This window comes from Limulus polyphemus, unplaced genomic scaffold (assembly GCF_000517525.1).
Source record: "Limulus polyphemus unplaced genomic scaffold, Limulus_polyphemus-2.1.2 Scaffold2569, whole genome shotgun sequence".
Classification (NCBI taxonomy): domain Eukaryota; kingdom Metazoa; phylum Arthropoda; class Merostomata; order Xiphosura; family Limulidae; genus Limulus; species Limulus polyphemus.
The window spans coordinates 35,969-46,002 of record NW_013668179.1 but is presented as its reverse complement, the minus strand read 5'-3'; the positions used below and the strand labels follow the sequence as shown (position 1 = coordinate 46,002).

Genomic DNA, 10,034 nt, shown 5'->3' with positions numbered 1-10,034 from the left:
CTCAGTTCAATTACACATATTGTTGCCGTCACTTTGTGATCTCTTATATATACAAGACTATCCCAATCTAGTAGTCTCTCGACAATTCACGAAGGTTCGAGAAGGACGTGGCGTGATACTAGTCACGTGACCTCTGCTGACGCAACAGTATGTTTTTGTGTATCAGCAATAATAAATGTGGAACGCGCGTATACCCGGTTCATGAGGATCTTTACTTACCTACGGTAGGCAGATTTTGTTAAACAAGACCGATGTCTGTAGGTTTACTTTCTTCTTAGAATTCTTCTCAAGAAGTCGATAAGCCGTCTTAACGGTACTGTACTACCCTTAAATCTAATTATATGCCCAAAATCGCCCTTCGTTCATTTTATATATTCGTTTGGGTATAAAAAATGAATCATTGGATCCCCAGACGGAAGAGTTCTGTGAAATAATTAGATGGATAAGATTCATTATTTTTCTGTACGCTTGTATGGAAAAATTATTTACTTTCTTACTTAGATGTAAATTCGTTGAAATATTGAAATTTTGATTAAATCCATAAACACGTGTAAATCGATATAGGCGGCTTTGTAACTTACAATGTAAGTATAATAAGCTTCAGTTTTGCTCAGCCAATACTGTGAAATAATCATTATTAATATTCATACATTTTAAAGGTATTTTTAAATGGGCGATATTTATGGCTTCTGTTTTGTTTTGTCACGATCCCTACTATTATCTACAACTGTAATTGATAAACACGTAAATTGGGCAGGCAATGGAACTGTTGGCGAAATCAACGAAGGACATGTCAGAATAAAAGAAACTGGTGATTAAAATCTCAAACCAAAGCTTGAATGATAAGGGCTGAGCTTTGACTTTTATTAGTGTTGTTATTGTAAGTTTATTGGGTGGGACGTAGTATTTGTGTGTGTGTGTATGTTTATATTTAAATTGAAATTTCAGTCTTGTTTGAAGCGTCAAATCTAAGGCTGAAAGTGTCTTAACATTTAAAATGATTAAACAATAACTCAGATTAAGAATAATTTTTCCAGTTGTATAACACTGTAAATTGTACTTTGTAAATGTTGCACGCATGAGTAAAAAAGCACATTATGCTAATATAATAAGTAGGTAAACAACGATTTATAACTAGGAGTAACGAAGTGATTTATTTATGATGGAACGTACTACATGATTTGACAGAACATTGGTTTTTGTGTGTTCAACGTACGATTGATGAACTGACTGCCTGCTTTGTGTAGTGCTTATACGCTTGATAATAAGTTAAATTATATTTATAGTATGAATTTCATGTGGTTTGGATTGTACTGTACATATTGTTATGTACAGTAGCGTAAATATGACACTTAGGTGTGCTGATCTAGACCTTATAAACACCTGTATGAACATGTAGTAAAGTAGTGACTAATTAGCTGAAGTAATGTCAATTTTACTCTAATGGGCTTTGTATTGGTGTTTTTTTAGTAATTTGGACCATGTAATTAATGTGTTGTGTTTGCTACTCAACACATCAGTTTCATACCTACAGTTTCTCAGTGTTGTCGGTTCATTGCCACTTTCTAACTTGTACAAGTGAACAATTTTCAGAAGCTAAGATCAAGTTGTCAGTCATGTAGTTAATGAAGATGTTGAGAAAAAATGCTCTAAAAGTTACATGTAGGCTTTCTAAGTAAATGAATATAAAATAGAATAATTAGTAATACTTCACTGGCTTTCTATTATCTTATTATTCCCCACCTCTAAGTTAAATGTATTTTCTCATGATGGCTATTACTATTTAGTAATTTCAAATGTATAATCTAGTTAATTGTGCTAATTATTGTGTTTTATGCAAAGAACTTCATTTCTGTATGTCCAGTGCTGTGAACTCTGTTAGGAAAACAGTTCCCACGAGCCAAAATCAAGTTGTCTATATAAGTGTATAAAAATTGTATTACTTCAGAATTAGCCAAGTATCAGGGAGATAAAGTATGCCTAGTAGTTAGCATTTATTGTTGTTTTTAAGAAATGAGTTAATAAGATACTAAAAGTTACTGGTTTTTAGATAGACTTGTGTACTTAATGTGGGTTAGGGGTATGTTTTCAGGGGTAACTTTGGAAATGGATGTTTGGAAGTAGAAAACACTAAAACTTTTTGAGGATATTGTAACCACCTGAGATTTTTTTTCTTTAACATAATGACATTACATTTTGTATAGTCTAATAACTGAAATATAACATATTTTAAGACATTCACTTACCTCGTGACCTAATTAATCCTGTAAAAATTATCATTGGGCAATTTTTGTGATTCTAAAAAGTTATAATATCAGCTGAACAAACAAACAATCACACACACACAGAAATAGATATTTACCTTCAGTATTTTTTGTGAGAGAAAATAGTTTGTATGTGTTCAAACTTGTCATAAATGGCTTTTTTTTATTACTGTGTGACACAAGTTTTTTCAAAAGTAAATGATTACAGTTACAACAATGAGTAGAAAATCTACAAACGGATACTCCCTGTAAAAAATACATGGATCTTGTTTGAGTAGTAATAACAAAAAGCCTTGCATTAAATTTTCTACAAATATTCATGATTTCAGTGCTTTATACATAGTTGAGTGTTACATATAATATACATGTTTCTTGTCTTGTTTTTGTTGACTTGTGTAGACTCTTTTTATACTAAAATGATGAAATAATAAAAATTCCTGTGTTATTAATGTTAGAATGTGCTTCATGCTGTGAGGTTCTTTGTGCTGTTTTCTGGAGTTTTTTTTATTTAAGAATTAATATCCAGGTAAGAAGAAGAAGAGAGTCAGGTTGTATAATTAAAAACTCAACAAGTATCACGGTTTTTGAGTACCTGTGATGATCAATACAAATGATGTGTGTTTTTTTCTGTTAAACAATGTTTCTTTCTCAAAATAGATTTTATAATTAAACCAAATTTGGCTTTCTAGGAAGCTTGCAGTGTGATTATTGTATTGATTGAATTATTGTGTAATACACTGGAATTAATGAAAGTTCAAAACTTGAGGTTTTCAGTGATTTGAAGCTCAGAATTTAATATACTTTATTGTCATTTTGTATTTGAGGTGTATCTCATGAGGGTAAAACGTTGGTCTGCAGTTATGACGTACATGCTTGCATATTAAAATGTGTTGCAAAGATTGTTTTGGTTATATTTCAAAAAAAGAGTTAAACATTGTCAGATTAAGAGAATTGTAACAGAGTTATTATAAAGTTTAAAAAACAAAAGTTGTCAGGATGATGTGAATTTGTAGTTATTGAGGATTTTGTAATAAATTTTAGTGTGAGTCAAGTTCTAATTGTTAACCTGTTTTTCTGTAGTCTAACTGTAAGCTTTGATAAGGATATTAAGATGATGCTGTGATGTAACCATGGAAGTATTAAACATGAAGACTGAACCCTTTTTTGATGAGGAGCAGGATGCTTTGTTGAATACCAAATTGGTGAAAAATGAAGAAGAAACATTTACATTATCTACATGTAAGTATATAATAGTATTGTTAATAATTTCAAAAGACTCAGACAGTTGAGTGTTTTAGAATAGTTGACTATTCTTCTCCAGGTGGAAAACACCTTTTTAGTTCTGATAGCAATGTTGGAAATAATTATAGACAGCACAGGTGATATACGTATATACAGGGATTACAAACATAGTGCGTACTTGCAGATAAGTTGTTAATTTATCATTAGTACAATACATTACATTATACAAAATACACAAAAAAATAAGGTGGAAACTGGACTACATAATTAGTAGAAATTTACATTCAGAACTGACTTGGTGATTTTGTGGCTTCTGTTTATGTATAAGAAACCTTCTGTACAAGGGGATATTCATTAGCTTTTGTTAAGATCTGAAAATGATTTGAATCACACTCACCTAGGGTGTTCTGAAATATGCTGAATTCTTTCCACACGGGTGCCCTTTTTTGCACATCAGGAAGTTTTACTGAGTTATGTTCAAAATTTAATTAAACTACTTTATTATGATGGTATATGAATAAACTTGGCATTAAAATGTAGCTAATAAATCAAATTTTAATAATATGCTTTGAATATATAAGTAAAAACAGTAATCAGTCTCCTCTAGTATGAAAATTGTGATATTTGCCCTCTAGATATTCTCTAATTAATTAGGTATTCTTTGATTTATTTATCACCCTCCAAGAAGTATGGAATTTAACATAAGTTACTTAATATGATATAGCCATTACTCAGGCAAAGCATAAATATTATAACCTTCAATCTTATTTGGTTGGAGAGTCATAAACTAGAAAATCGGACTCCTCTTGCCATGCCTGTCTGTCACATCCTCTCATTTACAAATTATCAATAGTTCTCTCTGATGTATAATACTATATTATTTATAACCAATAGAAAGCCAAAATTATAATCTATCAAATGATATTTTATATTACATTATTTTCTCTACAGAATGAGAGAATTGTCTATTTTACTTCCAGTTCAAACTTTATTCCCATGGAAAACGCATCGATCAACTTAATTGAATTTGTAATGGCTCTTATGAAATATTTAGAAAACCAGAAAAATTATGATAGTTATGGGACATTGTGTGCTTTTATGTGTTATTATTCTGTACCCTTAGGTGCATTACTTAAATTGAAAAATTGCTTAGTACACTAGTACCATTAGTATAAAAAAAAAAGTTGGGTTAAGTTTCATTGATAGTCAACACCAACAAAAAAAGAATACCCAGGTAAGTACTATATTTATTGTTTTTCATGTGTATTCTCTATTTATTATTATAAAAGTAACTAAAATGTAAAAATTACAAACTTGTTAGGTTAGAATAGGTAAAATAAAGAAGAAATAAAATATTTTCATAGGTATGTTTCAGAGCAGCTTGTGAATAACCCATGCATTATATAATTCAGTTGGGTAACATGAACTACACCCATGTTGAGTGATTTACAGCTTGTGTGATAGGATTATTAGTTAGACACTGTTCAAAGGGCGATAAAACAATAAAATGTATGTAGAAACGTGAGTTGTAAGCTATTTAGGATAAACAACTGTTGTTTCCTGTTGCAATTTGCAGTCATTCCAGAAATAAAAAAGGGTAATTTAGGATTATTTTGTATTTTTGTATGATGGTTACAAAGTCAGTCAATTTGACTCCTGATCTGGTATAGAATTAGAATATAGAAAATAACAGATAAAATATAAAGTTTTACCAAAAAAATGACACTTGAAATTTATATAAGAGGTTTTCAGATGAAGAAAAATATTTTTAATCTTAACATGAAAATCATTTTGCACTTGAAGCAGTCAACACTATGAATCGGTCTATTTGCAGAGAAATTTTTAGTATGAATATTTTATTAAAATGAATATTTTTTTTTATCTACAAAAGACTTGTAATGTTTACTGAAGGCTTGCAAAATTTCATGAAGATAAACAAAACATATTAGAAGCTATAGTATGAAAACTCAAGGTCAGTTTGGGGTCATGAACTGGGCAAAATTGACTGATTCCTTGGCGAGTTTTAAATTCAGCAGTTTTAAATTTGTATATTTTATTCTTTGTGTCAACAATTTTTTTTCTAATGGAACCAATGTAATCTTGCATTCAGACACTATTATTTACCTCTCATTATATGCAAAAGTATGCAGGAAAATCTAAGCAAGTTTGAGGTCAGTTGAAATGTAGGGTGGAAGACAAGTACTTTACAACACAGCATGACGGGCTAAAATGTCAAAGGAACATAAGAACCATGCAGTCATAGAAACAATATCAGTGAAAACTACAGTTAATGAAGCCTGAAAAGTAATATATAATCCTGACTGAGAGAATCAGGAGAATGAGAACAGTTAATAGCTGATTAGTTCTGTGTTTCAAGGTTCATTTGCTTTCCGGGAATTTACAGAGTTCTAAATAATTCAAAGGTTCATGAGGTGGCATTCAAGCAGTAGCTTGTTATTTTCTCTTGTTAAACGGAAACCATTTGACAGTTCTAATAGCAATCAATTGGAAATGTCACTCACTTGGAAAATTTGATCTGTATGATACCAATCACTTTAACAAAATTTGAGATATTAAAAAAAAGGTTATATGTTGCAGCTCTTCTGTGCAATGGAGCTGACCATTATGATGGACCATAGATGTATGGTTAACAGCTACATTGCTTCAATAAAATCTATAGAATGCTTATTGTGCAAGATGTAAGATAAGTGTTATGGTGAAATATTTGTGAAACATAAAATATTTGCTAACACTAATTGTTTTCATGTTAATGAATAGAACACTGATGTAACTGTACACTTTCCCCCTCTCCCCAAGGTGTATATTTAGTAAATCAAAAATGTTGTTAAAAAAATATATGGTTGATAATAACCCTTTCTTGTAAGTGTCTTTTACAGTTGGTCTGTATTTATTTTCTAGTTTAATTGTTATTTTGTTTTATGTTTATGTTGTTTTATGCGAAACCACAGCCAAGGGAACGGGCTTGGAAAAATCAGCTGGGAAGCAGTCAACCATGGCTCAATGTAAATTTGGGAAATAAGCATACCTGGGAGGCAACATCAGCCACCTACCAGAATCCTGGTAGATAGAAAGGAAGAGAAAAAGAAAGCATATCCAGCTCAAAGATAGTGAATTGATTGAAGAATGGTGACCAGAAAAAGATGAAATCCTGCAAGTAATGAAGGAAATAGTGACAAATGAGTGGGGTTGTCCACATACCACCTGGAGGGTCTTGTTCAAGGGCCTGCAAAAATGAGAAGTAAGATAATGATACAGGTGATGAATGTGATGTAACAAAATAAGAAACCACCTGCTTGCATCAATATCCAGAAAATGCAACAACCAGGTCGGTTTACAGACCCATCTGGTGGGGGTAGAAGGTGAAAGGTCTCTGGATGAAGAGGGTCCCAGGGTAAAATTAGACAATGATGGAGACACCAAAATTGAGTGTGGAATTGAAAGTACTCAGACCATCTGACCTGGCTGTACCAGTGCCCACTATCAAAATGGGGTATTCCACAAAGCCACTAGAGGTATCATTTTAGTATACAAAAACTACTCAAATGCCCAAGCCAGACTGTACCATTCCATGGACTATCATGAAAACTGCTGTCAGCAAGGAATTGACTGTCCACTTCTTTAACATGTAATTGCTGGCTTATAAAAATAGACCCATAGCACTGTCTCCAGTAAAAGACCATACTGGCAGGTATCTGATGGGGATCCAGGCACTTCTCCATATCTCCCCAATTCGATTTCCCCCTCTTGAAGTAGAGTACTAGAGACCCTTGCCACTTACCAGTTCCTAGCCACAGGGATGGAGAACCTTGGAGAATTCCTCACTGATTGGGCTTAGCACAGTATGATGAGGAGTAGGGCAGTGGTTTCACTGTTATTGTAGTGCAGGTCATCCCTCAAACAGCTAATTTGCCCTCCTTCTGCAGCCTGAGTCTGTCCTGTTGAGTCAAGATGAGCACACGTCATATGGTTTGATTATGCCCTAAACACTACACGTATTGACTCTCTGACTACATTTGTGAAGTGCTCAGATGGTCATATTCTTATTCTACTCATCCCTGTGACACTTTTGAGGAGTATACCCTAGTTGAGACAAAATGCGGTCTCTCAAGGGTGTACCTCTATGGAGCCCCTTCCATCAGATATCACATTCCATGGGCTTTCCTTTCAGGCACATTCTGAAATGAGCTTACTAGGGTTTAATTTTGCACGATCCCCTCCATCAATTCAACATCAGATTCTAGCTGTGTGAGAGGTGAGGTATTGTCGAGGATGTTAACATTTATCTAACCTGAAAATGTATTTCTGATAGATTCTCACTCTCGCACACATTCTCACCTGATCTCCTCACTTTCTCTGCACTTTCTATATCCCTTGTCTAAGAATGGAGTTAATTTAAGTGCAAGTGATTGAGTGGAGTTATTGTGTATGGATATTGTGTCACCCTTCTATTGGTGAAAGGTTTTCGTTGATGTTGATATCATCATGCACGAGCACAATTCACATTAAACACGTGAATTGTACGTGCGAGTTAGCTCATGGCTAATGGCATGCAAATCTCGTAGGCGGACACATGAGGAACATAGTTATTCTATGCTTGGAAGTGAGGATTTCTTTGATATACATTTTCAGGTTAGGAAAATATTAACTTTAAGTTATATTTTATGATCACTCAAATATTATAACTGCAGAACTAAACAATAGCTTATATCACATTTGTGGTATGTTATTCACACTGATAAGTCCATAATTTAAAAAAGTTTATATACAAGTTTTATGTATGCTCAATATTAATAATAATGATATGGTGAAAAATCAAAGTTTTTTAACCAATATGAAAGAGTCAGCCAAAAAGTAGAAATACCCTGTTACTTGCTTATTTTATCAGACACTTGAACCTCTTTCATTATGAAAGACCAATCTTTACATTTGACATCATTACTGTGTCCTTGAAGTGTTGGTATGAGGGCATGTCAGATATAACTGACTTAGAAAGAAATGTTATACGAGGTACGTTACCCCTGCTATGCATCATCTTCAGACATCATGTTGTCTTGGTAAGATATAACTGAATTTGAAAGAAAGTTTGAGCGATGTGCCTAGCAAGAACATCTTTCAAAACCTACATTTTGCTGCAGCATTACATCATTATGTGAACTGTTATTATGACTTAGTGATGATTGATAATATTCAGTCGTGTTGTTTCAGATAAATATACATTATTTATACTTCTAGCTACAGGAAAATCTGATTCCTTAGAAGAAAGATCTTCACATACCTTTTTGAAGTTTGGTGTTGCAAAGGAAGAACAAGAAGAGAACTATGATGGAGAAACAGAGGAGGCTGAGGTAATTTGCAGATTAAAATCTTTCATAATATTTTTATTGAAGTAAATTGATTATGTAGTTTTATTTCTCTGTTGAACTTCACTTGGTTTGTATATGGTCATGAGTGAGGTGTTTCTAGTGACAATGTGAAGAAACTTACTTCAAGTTTGCTCGAATAATCTCAGTAGAAATTCACTGCCTGTTTTTATTATTATAACATATATACTGGTGGTCCAAAAGTCTTTGCTTACATTTTATTTTATACTAATTACTTATGATATTCAAAAAAGTGCTTCAGCTGCTTAATAAATTTTAAAATTTTCAGTTTTGTTGTTTTTCTAATGCTCTGTCTCTATGATATGTTTGAATTGAAGAAATTAATTGCTTTATTAACTCTTTCAGTACAGGGTTGGTCAATTTGACTGAGTCACGTGACTTTTTGTACTAATTTAAAGTCTTTATAATTTTAATAATTATAACTCTCAATATATTGGGTATATCTTCATGAAATTTGGCAGTTTTTCAGTTAATATTACTAGTCTTTCACATACAAAAAGTCATATTTCTTAGAGAAGTATTTTTAATAAAATAAAATAAAGATTTGTCCATGAATATATTGAGTATTTGTTTTCAATAGTTCATGTGCAAAGTAATTTTCATGCTAAAATTTAAAATACTTTTTGTCATCTCAAAAATCTCAAATTTCCTTTGTGTAATCCCTAAAACCTCCTAAATGCATTTCACAATTGTTTTTTTCAGTAAAACTTTATTGTTTATCTGTTATTTTCTCTACCCTATCTCAAACCAGGATCGGTCCATCCGACCGATCTCGTAACCACAAAAAACAAATCGAAATAAACCTAAATTAACCCTTTTTTTTCTTTCTAGAATCATCTCAAATTGTAACATGAAACTACATTTGTTTATCCTAAGTAGCTCTAACTTCGTAGCATTTTATATTTATTCATAATTAAATGTTATTGTTTTATTGCCCTTTGTACCATATCTAACTACTATCCGCACAACTATAAGTTGTAAATCACTCAGAATGTGCAGCTCACTTTACACTGTTGAATTACATTACCCACCAGCTGCTTGTGTGCCTCATGAACCATTTTAATTACATTATTATTATTATTATCACTTATTTTACGTATTCTAGTCTTAGATAACTTAAAAAGAT

General features: G+C 32.3%; 1 protein-coding gene across 1 annotated transcript in view; it reads left to right on the top strand.

Moving 5' to 3' along the window:
- LOC106467324 (zinc finger protein 91-like) overlaps nt 1–10,034 on the top strand; it is a gene marked incomplete at its 5' end in the record, with an annotated part of 66,014 nt that overhangs the window by 34,664 nt on the left and 21,316 nt on the right. Inside the window, 2 exons of the mRNA XM_022395488.1 lie at nt 3,381–3,503; nt 8,760–8,872. Of these exons, the coding sequence (XP_022251196.1) occupies nt 3,381–3,503; nt 8,760–8,872 (236 nt within the window). The remainder of the gene's footprint in view (nt 1–3,380; nt 3,504–8,759; nt 8,873–10,034) is intronic.